Source organism: Vombatus ursinus, unplaced genomic scaffold (genome assembly GCF_900497805.2).
Source record: "Vombatus ursinus unplaced genomic scaffold, bare-nosed wombat genome assembly UNPS02014832.1, whole genome shotgun sequence".
Classification (NCBI taxonomy): Eukaryota; Metazoa; Chordata; class Mammalia; order Diprotodontia; family Vombatidae; genus Vombatus; species Vombatus ursinus.
In genome coordinates this window covers 40,990,167-41,012,311 of record NW_020954610.1, presented here as the reverse complement: position 1 = coordinate 41,012,311, position 22,145 = coordinate 40,990,167, and the positions used below count along the sequence as shown (strand labels likewise).

Sequence of the window (22,145 nt, the reverse complement as noted above, 5' to 3'; positions counted from 1 at the left end):
GTTTCCAAAACATTCACTCAGAAATACAGTAGGAATTGACTCATATATATGACTACTTTGTGATAATATTATTTTGGTGAAGGGTTTGACATTTAATTTTGATTGTGGCTAAATACAAATGTAACCCAAGCCCCAAAGCCTGTCGGTATGCTATTCTTTCCTTCTTGGTGGATATCAATGCCCCACACCTGCATGAGGGGCAGGGTGGAGTTCCCATAAGTGGGAGAGAAGAGAGACCTAGTCTTTTCAGGTTCTTCTGTCTTCCAGCTTTGAGAGAAGATGTATGTTCCAGTCTCTCCTTAGGTCATTGAAGGGAGAGAAAGACTCAGGAAAGAAGCTGACATAGAGAACTTCTATCCTGTCCTTATCCACAGCTTGTTACATTAGAGACTTCAGGGAATTTCCCTTTTGGATTAGATCTGGCACACTTTCTCTTGGTTGAGCTAAGTTATTTCACTCCTAAAGGGATCACTCATTCAATATATTTTTTTTCTAATATATGTTCTTATACACATACTTTCTCTGATTTCTGTTTTGCAAACAATTTGGATAAATGGGCTTCTTCGCTATGTGCTATGTGTGTTCATTATGGAGTCAGCATTTGGTAAGGAGTCAAGCCTTGGATATAAAGCTTGGGGTCTCCTTTCTCCTTTAAGTAGAGATCAGGAGTTTAGCTTAAACCTTCAAGTGACTTTCCCTAGACTACTAGTAATATTCAAGGGAGTAGACAGATATAGTACTAGTTTGGTACCCCTTCTCTCTGACAAGAGTGTAGGGTCTAGGCTCCCCTCCTGGAAAGGAACCAAAGCCTCCATTGGAGAAGAGTATGGACGGGAGATGCTTCCTATTCTGGTCTCCCTAGGAGACACTTACACATGACGCCCCATATTACACAAACAAATAAAATCTCTGGGGTTGTTATGTATTAGTATGCATGGCTTTCAAGGGAGTGACGAAAAAGAGACAAGTCTCTCTCAGTGTTAGGCACTTCATTCCATGCAACAGACTTGCCTCTTCCTAAAGACATAAAAACTTATTTAATAGTATTTATTTGTCAACAACCTTCACTGCATGCTGAAAATTAACAATGACATTTATATATCCCTTGGTGCAGAATTTAACAAGCCAATTGAAAACTGTTCAAATTAAGTCTATATACACAGAGACAGCTCACATGACCCAGAATTATTTCATATTTTTTAAAGAAGAGAAATGTTTGAATGCAATTTTCATTCATTCATTTATTTATTTTTACCAATTTAAAGTTTGAGAGCATTGTTGTTAAGTTGTTTCAGTCATGTCCTCCTGACTCCAAGGCCAGAGCTCTATCCACTGCACCACCTAGCTGCCCCCAGCACATCTCTTCTAAGGAGCTCAGTTTCTCAGCTTAAGAGATGGGACTAAATGACCTCTAAGGTCTTTCCAGTTCTAAAATTCTATGAACCTATACAGATAAGGAAAATGGAAGATTCCTAATCAAGGAGAAGAGGAACATGAGGGGCATTTGATTTTAATCTACCACTCATTTTTTATGTCTTCCCTCATTTAAAAATTTTAGGAATACTGTACCATAAAGCCAAAATTGTTAATACTTACAAGTACCACTCAGAGCCAGTGTTTGCAGAACACCTATTCAGAATAAAGTTCACTCACTCAGTCAGCCAGCTGGGGTTTAAGCATTATTTTTTGACCTTCCTGCCTTTTAACAAAGGCAGGGAAGTGGATAAAGGGAGATAAAGGGGAGGAGTGGTAGATTTCAAGGTATCCCATGGACACAAAGGGACTGGTAGAGAACGAGGGGGAAAGAGATCATAACTAAATGGATTCAACCAGTTGAATCCATCCAGGAAGTCAATTTGTGCAACCAACCAGAAAAGAAGCTCTTTTTACAACCTCTATTCTAATTTTACTTGTTTTGTTGACATCCTTGAAGATATACTACTACACGTCCGTCTGCAAGTAAGGGACAAATAGTACCTAACTCCATACATCTCTATTGAGATTTATTCCAGATAGATACTTTTGTGTGTTTTATTTCTAGGACACAGAGATGACAAGAGTGATCTGCCACCCTTCAGAAGTCTAACATTATGGGAGAATACCCAACTTGTCAATTCGATTCAATGAATAGCAAGCACTCCAAGTCTAGGACTCTTTTCATCAGGCCATAAACCTAAGGACAAACATGCAGTGACAGAAAAGACAGACGTGTCTTAGACCAGAGGTAGGTATTATGACTGAGAACTAAAAGTATTCAAGGAGTTCATGCCATGATTGTGAATAGTCTTATTGGGATCCATGAGGCTTGTGTCCAGCTCTTTGTGACCTCCTGTGGGGTTTCCTTGGCAAAGATACTAGAATGATTTGCCATTTCTTTCACCAGCTCATTTTCCAGATGAGGAAACTGAGGCAAACAGGGTTAAGTGTCTTGTTCAGGGTCACACAGCTAGTGTGAGACTGGAATTGAACTCAGGAAGATGAGTCTTCCTAGAGGCAACTAGGTGGCCCAGTAGATAGAGCACTGGCCCTGAAGTCAGGAGGACCTGAGTTCAAATCTGGCCTCAGACCAAACACTTGACACTTACTAGCTATGTGATCCTGGGCAAGTCACTTAACCCCAATTGTCTCATCAAAAAAAAAAAAGATGACTCTTCCTAACTTTAGGGCCAGCACTCTACCTACTATGCTACCTAGCTGCCCAGAAAAGGTTCTCAAACCACTCAACGCTTCATTATAGACTTGGTCAACAGGAAGAGGGAGAGTCTAAGTGGGTCATTTCATAACTCTTTATTAATAATCATATCTTCCATTTGTCTAGCATTTTATGCTTTTCAAAGCAGTTTCACATGCATGATCTCATACGATCTTCAGAACAATGTTGTTAGGACATAAATTACTAGCCAATTTAATGGATGAGAAAACTTAAGGGAACTTAAATGGCTTCATACAGTCGATCAATAATTATTTACTAAGCGCTATACAAAGACAAAAATTAAACATCTCTAACTTGAAAGAGTTTACATTTTTTTGGAACGTAACAACTCAGTGGTAGAGCTAGGTCTGTTGTCTCTACACCAAATCCTAGAAAGGTTGCCTTCAACATGGAGCTTACCCTCACCCCAGATTAATACATACTCCAGACTAATAATAGCTGCTTGAGTGTTTGTAGGAAAGTAATTTACTCTCTTAGGGAAGAGCCAGAGTATTAGGTTCCCAGATAGGACTATCTTAGTGGGAGAGGGGGATGACTACAAAATGAGCAATAAAGGCAAAAAAATTATGCTTGAGAACCCCATTATAGGATCCCAGATCTAGTGTGAGAAAAGACCTTTGAGGTCATCTAGTTCAGCACTTAAACTATGGGTTGCAATGCGTAATTGAAGGTGGGGGTTGCAAAAAATTTGACAATAGTAAAAGGTTTCTGAACGTGCAATGACCAGAAATTAATTCAAAATCAAATGTGTAATGAATCCGAGGTGTTTCTGGCAGCACTTGCCCGTGTTGCATCGCACAACTTTGCTACAGCCTTGGTTCTGAACACACAACATGAGCACTTTGCACTGTGCATGCTGTCACACCACTCAACGCCTCGACTCAGATTCAAGACTATTGTCTTTAATAAATGGTAAGATTATATGTATACCAAAGAATTGTTTTAAAATAAATTTCTTTATGATTTATTATCAGTAAATGTTTGATTTCTATACCTATTTTTATATTCCTATACACCTGGGGTCATGTAAAAATTTCTCAGGAGAAAAGGGGTTGTGAATGGAAAAAGTTTAAGCAGCACTGATCTAGTTCAATCCCTTCATTTTATATTTCACAGTTGAGGAAACTGAAGCCCAGTGAGTTAAGTGATGTGCCCAGTGTCACATAAGTAGTATCAGAAGCAGGTTATGAAACCAAATCCTCCAACCCCAAAGTCAGTGCTCTTTCCACTGTACCATCCTGTTCTCTCGTTGTCAGGACAGGACTCCAGTTATGGTCAAGAGGGCTATGAATGTTTTCTGTTTTTCTTAATTTCAGAATTTAAATCTAGAGTTGGCTATAGTGGGGAAAATCAGCGATGGAAGGCAATGACCACCCAGTGGGATCAAGACAGAGGAAGAAAGAGTCTTCTAAAATGGCCTGAGTGCTTATGGAGAAGGAAAAGCTACCAATACTTGGCGTAATAATTGACAGATGACCGACAAACCTTGCCTTTTTACTTTTCCTCCTTCAGTAGTCACGGTCATAGGATCAGGGTCAAAGTTGTGAAGAAATATAGTCATCTCATTCTTTGAGAAGCTGGCAAGCATTTTATTTGTTTGGGGATTACGGGTTGGTCATGTCAAAGCTGCTTAAAGCCTTATCGTTAGAAATACCCTTCAAAATGTTTCAGGATTCTGACACCTTTGGTAATTAAAGTTATTAATTTTCCTTGTAACAAAAGATCTAATATTGGGAGTGTCACTAGAGTGCACTATCTGCACTACTCTAAAACACAAGGTGCAGAGGGACATTTTCACACAACAGATTGTTTGGCGGTGACTGAAAAGTAGGGCACTTTGTTTTTTTAGATTATCAGAAAGGATGATAGCTATAAATTCAGGAGGATAGCTAATGTGATGTTCCTAACATTAATACTTAAAAAAAATGAATTGCCTCTCTAAAATTCATAAAATATCTTATGAGAATGAACAAATAAAGAACTTGACACTGACCTTAAATTTCCAGCTACATCTTAATGGGCACAATTTAAGTTTTCCACATTCAGTTCAATCAACTCTTTGTGGGCCCATTTGGGGTTTTCTTGGCAAAGATACTGGAGTGGTTTGCCATTTCCTTCTCTAACTCATTTTATAGATGAGGAAACTGAGGCAAATAGGGTGAAGTGACTTGCCCAGAGTCACACAGCTAGTAAGGGTCTAAGGCTGGATTTGAACTTGGGTCTAGTTTTCCACAAATAGTATAATTGATGTTGGATACATATCTGAGGTTTGGTCTTTTTTTTTTTTTTAAGTTGTGTCAGGGGCACCTTGGTGGTACAGTGGATAGAGCTCTGGCCTTGGAGTCAAGAGGACCTGAGTTCAAATCTAACCTCAGTCACTTGACACGTATTACCTGTGTGACTCTGGGCAAGCCACTTAACCCCGATTGCGTCACAAAAAAATAGAAAAAAAAGGTCATATGTCTTACTAAAAATGGTGCCTCTGCTTACATTACACCAAAAACTATAATACAAAATCAATGTTTTAGTTCATATGGGTTAAAGAAGGTTTGATCTCTATTGTCTTCTGGATTAACCATATTTTAAACTTATTGAATAGAATTGCTGTAATGGTAAAGAAGATCTCTGAACTGTAGGATTGCAAACCAAATATAACATTTAAGCATTACTGTTGTTTAAATGATATCTATTAGTTTGGGACAATTGGCATCTTAAACAACTAAAAAGTATGAAAGAACACAAGGGCCACATTTGGCTAAATGGTTAATTTAGTTTTCCATTCCTGCTTTTACCATGGTATCTTGGAAGAGTCCCTCAGAATTCTTCAAAATAAAAAAACCAAAAGATTCTACTCTTTGTACATAAAGATGCAACTTACTTTCTGTTCACGATTAGCCACTCCCGAATATATGTCTGAACACAGTCCCTGACGTGGGGATCCAGTTCAACCCTGAGGAAATGGAAAATGAAATTAAAACATGTCATTAATTGGAAAAAACATTGCCAGGCCTGAGGATAAGATGATTCCATAAACACAATGTCACCCAACTCAGTGTCTTCTCCCAAATTTATTTCACCAGTTGTGGACCATTTCTGAGGGAAGGCAGAAGGAAACTTAACAAGACAACATTTCATCATTTGGGGAATGCTATTAATTTTAACACCCATGTTAACTATACTTATTCCTGTAGACATCCTGGTGTGAGACAGAGGAAAGAAACTGTGAACAAATACTGAAAAAAAATTAAAAAGCCATAATAACCCATTTTGGGGTTGAGTTAGACTAAGTTGGAAATCTTTTAAACTACACTAAGCTTTGTTAGGATCTACAAGTTTTGTTTTCTTTAAAAAGTTGTGAAGAAATATAATCATCTCATTCTTTAAGAAACTGGCAAGCATTTCATTTGTTCAGAGACTATTAAATCTGGTTGGTTATGTCAAAGCTGCTTAAGGACTTATCATGAGAAATACCCTCCAAATACTTCAGGATTCTGACACTTTTGCTAATTAAAGTCATTAATTTTCCTTGTAACAAAAGATCTAATAATGGGAGCCTGACTGGAGAAAAATGGCACTATCTACACTGCCCTAAACACAAGGTGCAGTGGGACATTTTCACACAACAGATTGTTTGGCAGTGACTGAAAAGTAGGGCACTTTGTTTTTTTAGATTATCAGAAAGGGTGATAGCTATAAATTCAGGGGGATAGCTAATATGATGTTCCAAACACTGATACTAAAAAAAATGAATTGCCTCTCTAAAATTTCATAAAATATCCCGTGCTATATAAGCAGCATCTGAATTAATTTGAAGACATTCTCAAGAAGGCTTTTCATCCCATTAATTCCTTTTGAGGAAAATTAACTATAAACCTTTATACAAAAGAAATAAAAAAGTAAATGATTCCCTACCATGGGTGAAAATAATAGCAACTATCCATATTAAATTCATAGCTCAATAAATGAACTGACAATGGGGTAAAGCAGATGATATGGACCACAATCTGTCTGCTCCTCAGGAAATAACCATTTCCAAAATATTACAGAGGGTTTCTGAAGAAGTATGTCAAGCAATCTGGCGGTATGAAATCATTAAAAAAAAATCAAACTCTTTGACCCCAAAATTCTTTTGTTTGGAATATAGTCTGAGAGTGTTATCAAAAACAACTGAAAAGGGAACTCTGGGTTTAAAGATTTTCATAGCAGCATTGTGTATAATTAGAAAAACAAACACAAACCAAAACACTGAAAACAGCCATGATGTCCAACAATGGAGGAAAGGCTAAGCAAATTGTGGGACGTTAAGGTAACAGAATTCTATGATGCTATATTAAGACTGACAAATATGAGGAATGAAAGTACTTTGGAAAGATCTTCATGAAATAAAAGCACATTTTTAAAAGCAAAACTAAAAGAATAGAGTGTACACTAATTACAATCATATGAGGAAAAGTAAATGAGGATAGATGAACACAGAATCCTAATGGGAACTTAAAGGGAGGGATTTAACTGTTAAGATATTTTAAACATTGTAACTAATTTAAATATAGTTACTATACAAGTTTAGTTGCCTAGGGTACTATTCAATGTCTCTAATAAGATACTTAAAACACAAAATTAGATAAAGTTTACTACAAATGAAACCCATTAGTGTGAATGACAATTGTATATTTTGCAAATTCAAAATTCAAATATTTTGATAACTGAGAGCAAAAGATGATGAAGCAAATAGTTACACTCACCAACCCCATCAGGCTGTAATTGAATAAAATCTAGGACAGGCATTCTGATCCTACCAATATTAGGTAAGAAGTTGTACTTCTCAGTCTCAAATCTGAGTCTTTTTGGTGGAAGGTGAGAGGAGTAGGAAAGTTGAAATGTACCCTCCTCTGATATGAAGAAGATAAGAGCCTTTACTCCATTGGTAAAATGTAGGATGCATCTAATCAAAATATGATATCCATCATACATAAGGAAACAACATGAGTCCAAGGTGTCCCAAAAGTTTTAGTTCGGTTTTAAGTTTTAATAACTTCAGAGGTATAAATGCTATCAACTTATAAAAAATAACATTTGAAAAGTTAATTATTATTGATAGGTTTCTTGTTAAAATTCAACATAACCACCATCTTGTGCTATACATTGTTCTAGTTCATTTTTGAACTTGGTAAAAATTTTATCAGCTGCTGCTTAATGACTGAAAGAATTACACTTGTAATCCTGGCCTTATGATCATCTAAAGCACAAGGTTTTAATACATATAAGACAGCTTTGATGTGACCTCACAAGAAAAAAAATATAATGGAGATACATCAAGTTACTGAAGTGGTCAAACAAGAGGACCTTCTCAACCAATCCGCAGGGCTGACAAAGAGTCATCCAGAAACTGGTGCATGTGATGCATGCACCATGCATGCAGCTAGGTGGCACAGGGACAGAGTGCTGAGCCTAGAGTCAGGAAGACATCTTTCCTGAGTTCAAATCCAGCCTCCCACTTATTAGCTGAGTGACTCTGGACAAGTCTCTTAAGCCTGTTTGCTTCAACATTCTCATCTGTAAAATAAGATGGAGAAGAAAATGGCAAACCACTCCAGTATCTCTGCCAAGAAAACCCCAAATGGGGTCACGAAGAGTTGAACATGACTGAAAAACGACTAAACAACATGGTGATAAAAATTTTGAATTTATTATTCAAATTCAGAGAACTAAATGGATATTAAAAATTAAAATAACTAAACTTTCAAGCAATGTTTTTGTAAGTTTGCAGCGTTTACATTTCCAAAGTTATTAATGCTTAAAACTGCTCTAAAACTTTTGGGACATATAATATTTAAGACCCATTTCCTAGTGATTAAAGGGGCAGATATTGTTGGGCTTGAAGTCAGGAAGACTCATCTTCTTGAGTTCAAATCCAGCCTCAGACATTTACTACCTGGTGACCCTGGGCAAGTCACTTCCTTATCTGTAAAATGAGCTGGAGAAGGAAATGGCAAACCACTCCAGTATCTTTACCAAGAAAACCCCACAAAGGGTCACAAAGACTTAGACACAATGTAAATGGACTAAACCAAAAGAAAAAGGAAATGAACAAATAATTTTAAAAAGAAGACTTGCAAACAATCAATAACCATATAAATAAGTCACTAATCATAAATCAATAATAATCAGAGAAATGAAAATTAAAAGAACTCTGAGAGTTCACCTCAAACACTTCAAATCAGCAAAAATGATAAAAAAAATTAGTTGATGTGGAAGGGGCTGCAGGAAAGCAGACCAACTAATATCCTGTTGGTGGAGTTATGAATGAGTCCAACCATGTCATATAATAATTTGGAATTTTGTGAGAAAAGTCACTTAAATGTTCATATCATTTCACTCAGCAATTCCATTATTTGGCAGGAAGAAAAGCCCCATGTGTAGCAAAATATTCACAGCAAGATTTCTTGTGGTATCAAAAAATGGCAAACAAAATGGGAAGTCAGTAATTGGAGAGCTGCTAGTGGTATATGAATATAATGCAATATCATTGTGCCAAAAGGAATGACCAGTATGATGAATTTAGAGGAGGACACCTGTATGAACCATGAGCTAAGCAAAGTCAAGTGAAAAATATACACAATGACTATAATAACAACCGAAAACAACCCTCAAAGGCAGCTGAACTCTGATTAATTGTAATGACTATCTTAGCCTCAGGGAACAGATGATCAAACACTCTTTCTTCCTTTATGAATAGAGGTGAGGGATTATGGGTGAAGAACACGGGCATATATTATCAGACAGTCACTAGATGTAAATAACTAGGTACATAACAAGATATATTAAAGGGAAAATTGCCCAGAAAGGAAGGCACTAGCAGCTGGAAGCAACTGGGAAAGGTTTTCTGAAGAAGGTGGGACTTCATCTGAAAGTCTTGAAAGAAGCTAGGAAAACCAAGGGACAATGTTCTATGCAAGAAATAGGAAGTAGGCCAACATAGCCGAATAACACTGTTGTTTAATCATTTTTCAGTCATGTCTGATGTTTTGGGACTTCTTTTTGGAGTTTTCTTAGCAAAGATACTGGAGTGGTTTGCCATTTCCTTCTCCAGCTCATTTTACAAATGAGGAAACTGAGGCAAACAGGGTTAAGTGACTTTTCCTTGATCACACAGCTAATAAGTGTCTGAATGCATATTTGAACTCAGGTCTTCCTGACTCCAAGTCTTTCACTCTGTCTACCTACCTACCCCGAATAAGACTGTGGATGGAGGAAATTGTAAGATTGTAAAGGTAGGAAGGGTCCAGGTTATAAAGAGCTATCAATGCCAAACAGAGAATTTTATATTTGATCCTAGAGGTAATAGGCAGCCACTGGAGGTTTTGAGTAGGGGGGTTGGTGTGAACAGACCTACACTTTAGGAAAACCATTTTGGCAGCTGAGTGGAAGGACTGGAGCAGGGAGAGATTTCAACAGTCTAGGCATAATGTGAATGAAGGTGATGGCTGTTTGAAGGGAGAGGAGACATATAGGAGAGACATTGTGAAGGAGGAAACAAGATTTGGCAACACATTGGTCATGTGGGGTGAGTGAGTGTGAGGAGGCAAGGATGACCAATGTTAGAAATCTGGGAAACTGAGGACGGTGATGTCCTCAGCAGTAAGAGGGAAGCTGGGAGGAGGAAGGTCTGGAAGGAAAGATCGTGAGTTTCTGTTCGGGATGGGATGTGCTGAGTTCAGGCACTTACATCTGCTTTGAGATGTCTGAAAGTCAGTGCGGGATGTGCAAATGAGCACAGGAGGGACTATGCGATGACCAGGAGTCCAAGGACCTGTGTTCTAGTCCCTGCTCTGCCCTAATGTGCTGTGTGGCTTTGTTATTTAACCTGTTTCTGAAGTTTCTCTGTTTCTGTTTCTCAACTGCAAAATGTAGATAATCTACCTCACTAGAGTTTGTTAGATAAAATATGTAAAAATGTTATAGCTTTAAAAAAATAAGAGAGTTAGAAAACATATCGAGAGAATTATCATTATTATTGTTATTGTACCATGTTCAAGTGCTTTTGCTTATAGTTCACTAGCTTTATCATCGATCAGGATAGATGGGCTGTTTTGTGAAAGAGAGATTAGACTTGCTTTGTTTGGCCCCAGAGGGCAGAACTTAAATGCTTATTCTTTCTTTCTCTCTCTTTGCCTTTCTCTCTCTCTTCCCTTAAATTTTTTTTTAAATGAAAACCAAAGATTCTATTTCTCAAGTGACACATTTATCAAGTGACTTCTTTCCTTCCTCTCTTTCTTTCTTTCCTTCTTTCTCTTTTCTTCCTCCCTCCCTCCCTTTCTTCTTCCTTTTTTCTCATTCATTCTTTCTTCCTTCTCTTTCTTGCTTCCTCTATTTCTTCCTTCTTGCCTTCTTCCTTCCTTTATTCCTCCATTTTTCCTTCCTACCTTCCTTCTTTCCTTTCTTTCTGTCTACAGGCAACTAGGTGGTATGGTGGATAGAGTACTGGGCCTGGAGTCAGGAAAACCTGAGTTCAAATCCAGCCTCAGACACTTACTAGCTGAGTGACTCTGGGCAGTCACTTAACCTCTGTCTGTCTCAGTTTCCTCAACTGTAAAATGGGTGATATTAAAAGCACCTACCTCATAGGGTTGTTGTGAGGATCAAATGAGATAAGATTTATAAAAGGTGCTTAGCACAATGCCTGGCACATAGTAGGTGCTATATAAATACTTACTTCCTTCATATCTCTATGTATTAGATCTGTTTGTTCACATATTATCCTTAAATGATAACTTTTTCAATCAAGCTACATCTTCCTGTATGTCTTATTGGCCCTGGGTTATTTCATGACTTAAAAAAAGAAGCAAATTGGGTTTAGCTTATACAACACCTTAGGGAAACTCTATAAGCAGTAACGAAGGGGTAAGGAAAGGACTTACCCTTCCTCTGGCAAAGAAGCCTGCACAGTCCGGCATTCCTTTGGCGTAAAGACGACCTCCAGATCATCCTCTGTGAAGTCGCCAAGCTCCTGTATGAGTTCTGCATCTAGGCTACTCAATTGTGTCATCAGAAGTCCTTCAAAATCTGCTGGCTCCACTGGGTCATAAAATTGAGGCTGGAATGTTAATAATAATAAGAAAAAAAAACATGGCTTGTTAGATATTTGGAAATTCCTACAATGGTTTTTTTTTTAAGATAAAGATGTCAAAGTATCCTTTAAGATGATACTGAATTTTCATGCAATTTTCCTTAAAGGGGCAGCCAGGTGGTACAGTAAATAGTGCAGTGGGCCTGGAGTCAGGAAGACCTGAGTTCAAATCCAGCTTCAGACACTTACTAGCAGTGTGACTCTGGGTAAGTCACTTAACCTTTGTTTGCCTCAGTTTCCTCATCTATAAAATGGGAGTGATAATAGCACCTAATTTTCCAGTGTTGTCATGAAGACCAAATGAGATAATATTTGTAAAGCAGAGTCTGGGCACATAGTAAATGGGATATAAATGTTAGCTAGTACTATTACTATTACCCAAAAAGTGCTTCGATTTCTCTTTATGCTGCTCTTAAAAAGAAGTTGCATAGCAAATATGTCATCAAAACCAAAAGCAATGATATGGAAATAGAAAAGAAATATGATACGGAGTCAAGCCATAGCAGGATGAGTCATTAAAAATACCCCAAGGTAGAATTTTTCTGAACTTAGTTGCATCCAATCAGAAATCATGAGACTAAGAATGAGAAGATCATGAGACTCTGGAATTTTTATGATTTAAAAAAAGTATTTTTATAATTCCTCCCACAAGAGGCACCATGGAAGAGTGGATAGGGGCTAGCCTTGGAGTCAGGAAGACCTGGGTGGTCCAAGCACAGCCACTGCCCCCTCCTAACCAGGTAAATATGTGCCCCAGGCAGCTCCCTGAGACCTTGACTTACAGAGAAGTTGCCCAAAGGGCTTCAAGGAGGGATTCCGCACTGGGGGTTCCCCACACATGCACAGATTCCAACTCCCTTGTCTTCCCCAGCTAAACCTCCAACCCCAAATATCTCCTACCAAGTTCTTGTAAGGTCGTGTTTACTCACACAAAGGAAACTGGGGCAAATATAAGCCATTTCAGCCTTTATATTTTAGACAAAAATGTTTCTTTCTACCTCAGTTCTCCATTTCACATTGTGTAAAAACATAGCAGGGTTTCACACTAGGATCATAGGCTCATAAATCTGAATTAGAGATCAGCTTAGAGGCAGCCTGGTTTTGTGGGTAGTGAGTTGGACTTGGCATCAGGAAGACCTGGGCTCAAATCCCACATCTGATCTTTAGTAGCTGGACAAGTCATGTTAGCCTTCCGAGCCTCAGTTTCCTTATCTGTAACATGAAGAGGTGGGACTAGATGGCCTATAAAATTCCTTCCAATTCTAAATCGATGATCTAACCCAATCTTCTTAAAGATGAGGAAAATGAGGCCTAGAGAAATTAAATTATTTGCCCAAGGTAACATAGATTGTATGTGGAAAAGTCAGGATTTGAATTCTTGGTCTTTGGCCCCAAATCCAGCACTTTCTCCACTTATATTACAGCTTTTCCCCAATACCACCACTAGGCAGGGCAATGTGGACTAACTCTTTCTTTCTTTCTTCTTTTCTTTTTCTTTCTTTTATTAATTATTTTGAGGCAATCAGGGTTAGGTGACTTGCTCAGGGTCACACAGCTAGTGTCAAATATCTGAGGCTGGATTTGAACTCAGGTTCTTCTGACTCCTTGGCCAGGGCTGTGGTAACTCTTTAGAAAAATACAGGATTCACTTATATGAAGCATGTTAAGTCTTTTATGGTCATTGGTCATATGGTCTCTTGCTACCCTTAAAAAGTACCTAAATTTCCTAAAACAGTAAGGATGCTAACCAAAGTCACTAACCATGGTGGCCTGGAGGCCAGTCAAAAGCAGAAAATCAAAATTCTACTCCTTGGAGCTCAGCTGTCTTGGCTGAGACTGAATAAAGCCAAGACACTAAGAAAGTTCTTTGGAAGCATGTCAATCATGCGAGCAGAGGACAAGTGAAGCCCTTCCAGATTATACCTATGTGTAATCTGAAACAAGGTAGCATCAGGTAAACAGCAGCAGTGGAGAGAGTACACTGATGTAAAGTAACTGGGAATTTAAAGTACTTCCTTTGATTTCAGTAAAAGTATCATGCTGACAAGGACAGAGTCAAAGCCACAGACAGGGAGAAACCCATCCAATGTAAGCAGTAACTGAAATGACAGATTATCCTTTAAACTATGGAGAAAGGTCCAGCTGGTCATATGATGGCTTATTTGGTCACATTTGCCCCCATAAACAGTCATCCTTGGACCAAAAAAGGAAAATACAATACTTGTATGGTCAAATATTTTATAAAACGCAAATTATTAGTATTGTTATCATCATCATCATCATCATCTTCAAAGGACATCCATTGAACCCTTAATTGACCATGATTCTATTGTAGCTATTGAATCATGACCTCCTGAAGTTTGGAAGTATTTTAGGTACTGATATCAAATATAAGATTTAGCAAGAAGATTGTCCCTCTCTCTTTAAGTCAAGGGAACCTATGTTGGGCTACCTCTGCTCTTTCCCTCTCCATTTTAATGATCTATCTATATTAAACAGCCTAGAGTAATTCACATTACCTGGACCAGCTGTCCTGGAGGGAGACAAGTGAAGGAAAGACAAATGGAAAGAAAGAGGGAATGCCTCTCCAAATCCCCCAAACTCAGCGGGGAGTGTTGCCCAGGGCAAGAGGCTGCAGACTTTCCATAAATTGAATCTATATGGAAATTAGGCCTATTTGAGATGGTATTCTGACAGGCACATGAAGAGACTCTGTGTCAGGAGAGGGAGATAATGGAACCTGGATGTAAAATACCCAAAAATGAAATAGGCCAGTCGCATTTGGTGTCCAAGAGTTGGTAAAGAACTGTAATGCAATCATGTCAGCTGAATATGGACCATAATAGCTTCATGATCCAGACACCCAAAATCTGGTAGCTGGAGAGAAGGTAATTAGCAATATTGCTGGGAGAGATCTGAACAGCAGTGACAAGGAACTGAGGATAGCAATAGTAGCAAGAAACTTCCACTATCCCTAAAGGGACAAAGAAGAAAGACCAAGGAACAACAATAAAAGGAGAGATGAGAGTGAAAGGGCAATGAGATGGAGAGGAGTGTGGAGGAGAAAACCCTAGCTTTCTCTCTCTCTCTCTTTCTCTCTCTCTCTCTCTCTCAGCTGCGCTCCATCATAGGTAGTGCTGGCTGTAAGATATGGGAACTGTACAGCTCCCTGGAAGAATGCTGGCTTCCAGATGTGAGGAGTGTCTTGACTCTTTAAGGTTTGGAGGCAAATGTCTTCTGTGTTCTTTATTGTGTAAATAAAATGGGTCTATGTTGTCATGTCTTGTGAACTTAAGGACTTTTTACGAGGAACTGGTGGCTACCTTTCAGAGAGTGAAAATACCAAAGTTCCCATGTTCCCCTTGGGTGGGGACAATGAGTCAGAGAAGTGAAAGGACACTCCCCCCCCACCACCAAATGCACCTAGGATTTTTATCTGTATTAGGAAGGAACTCTGAAAAGTTTATACTAATAAGCAATAATATGTAGCTATTGAGTGAAGGTCTATTGTTTCCCCAAAACAATTCCATAATAATTTAATCATCCTCTGTTGAAACTAATAATGAAAGACATGGTTAATTCCAAATATAAATGTATGCTTACCAACACATTGTTAGAGAACCAGCCACCAAACAGTTATTCTCATCACTATTACCATAATTCAAATTCTAATAACAAATGCTAATAACAAGGAAGGGAAATCTCAGCCCCTTCAATAACACAGGGTCCTAATTTCAAGACCAAGTTTTACTGTGAGGCAGTTGTACACACACATACACACACACACACACACACACACACACACACAATGCCCTTTAAACAAATGGTAATTCAGAAAATAAGTGACAAAGTTTCTTTTATACTCTAAGTTGTTAAAATCTCAGCTAAACTGGAAAAAAAAAATCCCACCAGAAACAAGGTTATATGAAGATAAGCACAAAAACAAAACAAAATATTTATGAATTATTTTCTCATCTGAAGTATCTATTACTCTTGCACCATGCATGTATTAACCTCCACATAAGTGCATTTAGTTAAAATGTGTTTTTCAGAATGATAGAATTTGCCAGCACCGAAGGGAGGCTGAAAACTGCCAGCTTTCAATTACCTTTGAGCTATTTTTTTTCTTTGGTGGTGACCTGGTTTGTGAATGGACAGAAGTAAAATAACTGTTATTATCTTAACAATCAAATCCCCTGTAGTCCAATATTGTTCTTTTTATCTCCCCCAACACCTAACACAGAGCTTAGCACGTAACAGGCCTTTAATGAATGTTTGTTGAATGGAGAAAAAAATAATCCAAGCAAATCTGAGCTCTTTCCTGTCTTATAATTCATAAAACACAAGTTCTCCTGACAGAATTAGGTACAGTCCAGTTAGTTTTGGATAATAAACTTTTACAAGGCAGAAAGTCTAGCTGTCTGAATCAATTCCTATAGTACAGCATGATATTCGGTTAGGACCTTTATGATGTTGATAATAAAATTCAATTCAGTATGTTTTAATGAAATGCTTACTCTGTGTCCAACACTGTGCTAGGCACTATGGAAGTATCAAAGAAAAATGGTAAGATTGTTTTCAAGTCACTTTACAAAAGCCTGTATGTAAAACATTGAGAACTATGAGAAAATTCTTCATATGATGAAGGGCCCAAATGTCTAATGCCAGATACAAAGCAGCTTGTTGTAGTAGGAAGAACACTCACTATTTCTAGGTCTCCTGATCCCCATGTTCTCTGTGTGTGTGTGTGTGTGTGTGTGTGTGTGTGTGTGTCCCTACTTAGAATGGAAGCTCCTTAAATGCAGGAAATGTTTCATTTTTGTTTTTGTCTACCTAGTGCTTAGAACAGTGCTGAGCATATGGTAGGCACTTAATAAATGCTTGTTGACTGGTTGGTTGATTACTAACCTGACCTTAGGGAAATAGACCTCAGTCATCTGGCACATAATGGAAGACTTTCTAGTAGGGTAGGACCTGCCAGGGGTTGAGCTCCTCTGATGTAGTCTTTGAAAACCTAAGGTGATTCCGCAGCACAATTGTTCATTGGAGTAGGATCTTTGTTTCTTTTTACAAAGACTCATTAACCAGATTACATATGAATGAATTAAAAAAATATTTATTAAGTGCTTATTATATGCCAGGCACTGTTGGGGACACAAATACAAGCAAAAAAGATACTCTTAACCCTTAAGGAAGGGGAAGACAACATATAAAGAGGAGCTGGAAAAGAGATGGGACAGGTTTTGGAAACGGGGAGGAAATGACGTGGCAGCCTGGTTCCAGGAAAAATAAGGCAAAAGCTCACCCATCAGAGACCAGAGTCCCAGGGGCAGAGTCTAGGATCTAATAGCTGGGGAGATGGGTAGATGATCAGAGTATGTATGGCATGGTTTAGTAATGTCCTGGAAATGACGTGAAGACTTAGTTTGGGGCAAGGTAAGGTGAAATCTTACCTCACACAGCCCAGAGTCCATATTCCTTTAGACAAAAGGTTCATGAAGGATAGATGTAGTAGAAAGGGTTAGGATTAAAAGCCTGCTTTTGTTCCTTCCTACCTATAGGACCTTTAGCAAGTCACAATCTTTCTGGATCTGTTTCCTCATCCCTAAAATGGGATGGGGATTGGCTTGACCTTTCTGAGATCCTTTCTGGCTCTAAATCTGATTTTCTGGTGCCTTACACACTTTGTGGGGTGTTCAAGGCACAACATAGACTCTGATTTGATGCCTCCAGTACAAACCCCTCCTTTTACTAAGGAAGAAACTGAGACACATGCAGCCAGCTGCTTGTTGTCAAATTAGCAGAGGAAGGGTGTAGTCACTCGTTTCCTCCAGCATAAAAAAAGCAACCAAGCAGCACCTGTCAACTCTCTAGCTTTCCACCTGCCGAAATCCTCTTCCTGTTCTGTGTAAATGCCTTTTGTTCAAAGCCATAGAGTGGTTCCCCATACACAGTGACAGAAGAGGGCCTTGATATCAGGTCTCCAGTGTCTTCCCCATGGTGTAATGAAGTTCATAGAGATATTGGTAGGATTTGGATAAGTCTTGATGCAACCCTATGTAACCTTTGAAACCTTCCAGGATTCAAACCTAGTGCATTTGCTTAAGAAAATGATGACTCAACACTACATGAGGGAGTGGGGGGTAGGGGGGAATTGGCGCAAGAGCTTGGAAGAGACACATTTTTTTTCACTCGCAGCAAACATTTATTAAGTGCCTACTGTGTACCAGACAATGTGCTAAGTGCTGAGGATATAAAAAGAAACAAGAAGTCCCCGTTCTCGAGGAGCTCACAATCTAATGGGAGAGAAAACAAGAAAACACATATATACAAATAAGTTATATACAACATAAACAGGAAACAATTAACAGAAGGAAGGTACTAGAATTAAAAGGGGTTGGAAAGAAGATGAACTTTTTTTTGGGGAGGGGGGAAGGCAATCAGAATTAAGTATCTTGCCCAGGGTCACGTAGGTAGTGTCTGAGACTGGATTTGAAATCAAGAAGATGAGTCTTCCTGACTCCAGACCTGGCACTCTATCCACTGCACCACCTAACTGCCCCTATAACAACACCAACAAATAGTAGTAACAAGGAAAAAGCTGTTATGTACTCATGAGGTCTGTATCTCATCGGTCCTTTCTCCCATTAATAAATTGGTATGAAACCCATGTATTGATTTAGACCTCAATTTTCTAGCCTGTCACTGCCTGTTGAGTCAATAAAAATCCACTCTTCTTTGAAAGGCAAATATTCAAACGGCAACTGATTCAGAGCCAGATCACATTTGTCAACTTGTTCACCACTTAAATTGTCCTGTATGGCAAAGGACACACTTTATTGCACATGGAGCCCAAATAAACGACACGAAAGTAAGCTTTCCAAAGTGAAAGACAATATTTGTGACAAGTATTACATGAAAATCCTATGTCCTGGGGCAGCTAGGTGGCACAGTGGATAAAACTCCAGGCTTGGAGTCAGGAGAACCTGAGTTCAAATCCGACCTCAGACACTTCACGCTTACTAGCTGTGTGACCTTGGGCAAGTCACTTAACCCCAACTGCCTCATCAAAAAAAAAAAAAAAAGAAAAAAAAAGAAAATCCTATGTCTTATAGCTACACTTTTTAGTGAATTTTTAGTATATGTCATTTGATACACTTTCATCATGATCAGATAGTTTGTTTTAAGAGCCATTCCTTCCATTTTATTTCAAAGACCTTCTATGCTCACAAACTTTAGCCTATTTTATCTCTAGAATAGGGTTTCTTAACTAGGGGTGCATGGACTTTCTACCCACCAAAGAGTTTCATGAGTAGATTTAGGGGATCCATGAAATTATATTTTTAATATTTTGGTGACTGTACTTCAGAATAAATGATATTTCTTCATAATCCTGTGTATTTTATTTTATGCACTTAAAAACATCATTCTGAAACAACGTCTGAAAACAGGCTTCTCTAGACTGCCAAGGGGTCCCAGGGCACAAAAAAGGCTAAGAACCCCAGCTCTAAGAAATGTAGGTTATAATTATTACACATTTTGCTATATGTAAAATACATAACAGTGATTGTATATCAGTATATTTCCAATCCATCTTACTACTTTAGGGCATAGATTCTAACCTCCGCTATTGTATAGTATCTCTTTTGCCCTTTCTCACCTTTAATTATTTCAGAATATTTTTAGTAGTTGATATTGTCATTTTAACTAGGAGAGCACATATGTGAATAAATGACTAGCATTACTTCATAGTCTAGGAGCCTATTAGTTCCCTTGGCTAGAGCGTTGTGCTGCTGGACCAAAGGCATGCGATTGCTTGCTTATATGGTCTGGTTAGTTTCACTGAAAAGTCATAGTTTCCATGAGAAGAAAAGCAAGTGTCATTGTACTTTACCTTGGTCAAACTTCAACTGGAATACTGTGTTTGGTTTTGGGTAAAACATTATAGGGAGGACAAGGACAAACTGGGGAGCATCCAAGAGGGAGCACCAGGATGGTGAAGGGTCTTGAGGTTGTTCCACCAGTGAATCGGTTGATGGGGATCAGGGAGTGTTTAGTCTGGGCACAAGAAGACTTAGAGAGCAAACAGTCTTTCAGCATTTGAAGAACTGCCATGTGATTAAATGATCAGCCTTGTTCTCTGGTCCAGGAGCACAGAACAAGGAGTGTAATGGGTGCAATTTGCCAAGAGGCAGATTTACATCAGAGGTGAGAAAACTCTTCCTAATGATGAGCGCTGTCCAACAGTAGAATGGGTCACCTCAAGAGGCAGTGGGTTCCCTTCTATTAGTCTTTAAGTGAGGGCTTTTTGGTTTAAGTACAGATTGAATTACCAGGCCTCTGAGATCCCTCCAAACTCTGTGAGCCTGTAATTTGAGGTTCAAAACCCTGGTTCTGCCATTTACTAGCTGTGTGATCAGCAAATCCCATCATCTCTCTCAGCCTCAATTTCCTCATCAGTGAAATGGAATAACATTGTTACACCTATCTCACAGTATTGTTGGAGGATGAAATTAAATGAAAAAAAAATGCATGTAAAGAACTTTTTTAAACCTTAAAACACTATATTAATGTTAGTTTTTCTTATTAATCACAGATCTTATAGTTGAAAAACGTTTCAATCAGCAATCTGATTTCAGGCAGGGAAGGCATTATTAGTCCTGATTTAGAAATAAGACAACTAAATAAAGCCCAGAAGAGGTTAAGGGACTTGCCTAAGGCCACACAGCTAGTAATAGCAAAGGTCTGGGAGGAACATGAGCAGAATTCAGAGCTCTTGTTTCGTAAGTACTGTGGTCATTATGTTATTGTTCAGTTGTTTCAGTGTTGTCTGACTCATAATGACCGATCTGAGGGTTTTTTTGGCAAAGATACTAGAGTGGTTTGCTATTTCCTTCTCCAGGTCATTTTACAGATGAAGAAACTGAGGCAAATGGGGTTAAATGACTTGCCCAGGGTCACACAGCTAGTAAGCATCTGAGGCTGGATTTGAATTCAGGAAGATGAGTCTTCCTGACTTCAGGCCTAGTCCTCTATCCACTGTGCCACCTGGTTGCCCCCACTCATTATACCATACTATTCCCCTCCCCACAATCCTGTAATGCACCATGTTATCTCAAAAGGCACCATTTGAAAGAATATGGATAAATTAGCATATCTCATCATTACTGTAAGAGAAATAATTAAAAAGAAAAACAAAATGTCATTAAAATTATGAAGTTTTTTTTAAAAATATGTATATACTATTAACCAAAAATAATATCTCAAGTCCATGAGACATGCTGCAACTGGATTTATTGTAAGAGAAATGGACATGCATGCGGAACCCTATGCAAGGACAAAGAATTCACAATCCAAATGGAAGCCTGTATATTTATGACAGTACAACAAAGGCAGCGGGAGGGAGCAGAAATCTCCTCCTAAATGGGAATGGCATGGGAGGAGGAAAGGAGCATTAGAGGTGGGAAAAGGACCAAACCTCTCCCAAGGGGAGGAGCAAGGCGATGATAGAAGCAGCATTCTTTTTGCTTGGGAACTGCTAGACCATGAAAATAGGATGGTCTGCTTATCTACAAGGGCCCCAGCTACACAAGCAATTTCCCAGTCTAGTGAAGACTGACTGGTGCCTATCTTAGCTCCCAAGGACACACAAGGAATCCAGAAACTGGGGGTGCAAACAACACATTTTGTCAGCTGAGGTTTGGGGGAGCTTGGTCCTTGACATGTTCAGTGTCTCTTGCATACTTGGGTCCAATGTTTCTGGAAAATGTGGCAACTCAAAAAGACAAGCTCAGGAGACCCTTAACAATACTCAAAAGTCCTACCATGTTTTATCACATAATCATCATACTCTGTTTTTTCAGTCCAAAAATTGGTTTGTAACCTTTCATTGAGTAATCATTGCATGGTATAATTCTGTTTGTCACGCTGCTTAAAAGGTAAATGGAGCAGCAATGTATTCACCAGTGGCATATGGATACGGATTTATCTCTTGTACATTGCAAGCCACAAGCCTACAATTCTTAGCATATGCACATTGTCAGTATTCAATTTTAGCCTACATCCATGAGTAGTCTGTGCATCTAATCTTGCACCAAAGACAGTTTAGTAATAAATGATTTTTAAGTAATACTGGCATATTTTTAAAGGCTTCATATAATGGTGGCACCCCACTTTTTTGCAAAAAAATTTTTGGTATAAAATCTGCAATGATTATGCGGTGAAATATGATATTCTAACGCCTCTTCGTGAGGTGGAGAGAACTGTAGGTTTTCAAATGCTTTACCAGCATGGTACAAGTAGGTT

The 22,145-nt window shown here is 38.6% G+C and overlaps 1 protein-coding gene and 1 long non-coding RNA gene across 5 annotated transcripts in view; one reads left to right on the top strand and one right to left on the bottom strand.

Moving 5' to 3' along the window:
* LOC114026003 overlaps positions 1–4,539 on the top strand; it is a 14,341-nt gene extending 9,802 nt beyond the window's left edge. For both annotated transcript variants that reach the window (XR_003567080.1, XR_003567079.1), the window contains 2 exons: positions 2,042–2,224; positions 4,030–4,539. This is a non-coding gene — a long non-coding RNA (uncharacterized LOC114026003). The remainder of the gene's footprint in view (positions 1–2,041; positions 2,225–4,029) is intronic.
* DOCK8 (dedicator of cytokinesis 8) overlaps positions 1–22,145 on the bottom strand; it is a 316,592-nt gene that overhangs the window by 203,815 nt on the left and 90,632 nt on the right. For all 3 annotated transcript variants that reach the window (XM_027839563.1, XM_027839565.1, XM_027839564.1), the window contains 2 exons: positions 11,632–11,807; positions 5,592–5,663 (listed from right to left, as the gene is read on the bottom strand). In XM_027839563.1, the coding sequence (XP_027695364.1) occupies positions 5,592–5,663; positions 11,632–11,807 (248 nt within the window). The remainder of the gene's footprint in view (positions 1–5,591; positions 5,664–11,631; positions 11,808–22,145) is intronic.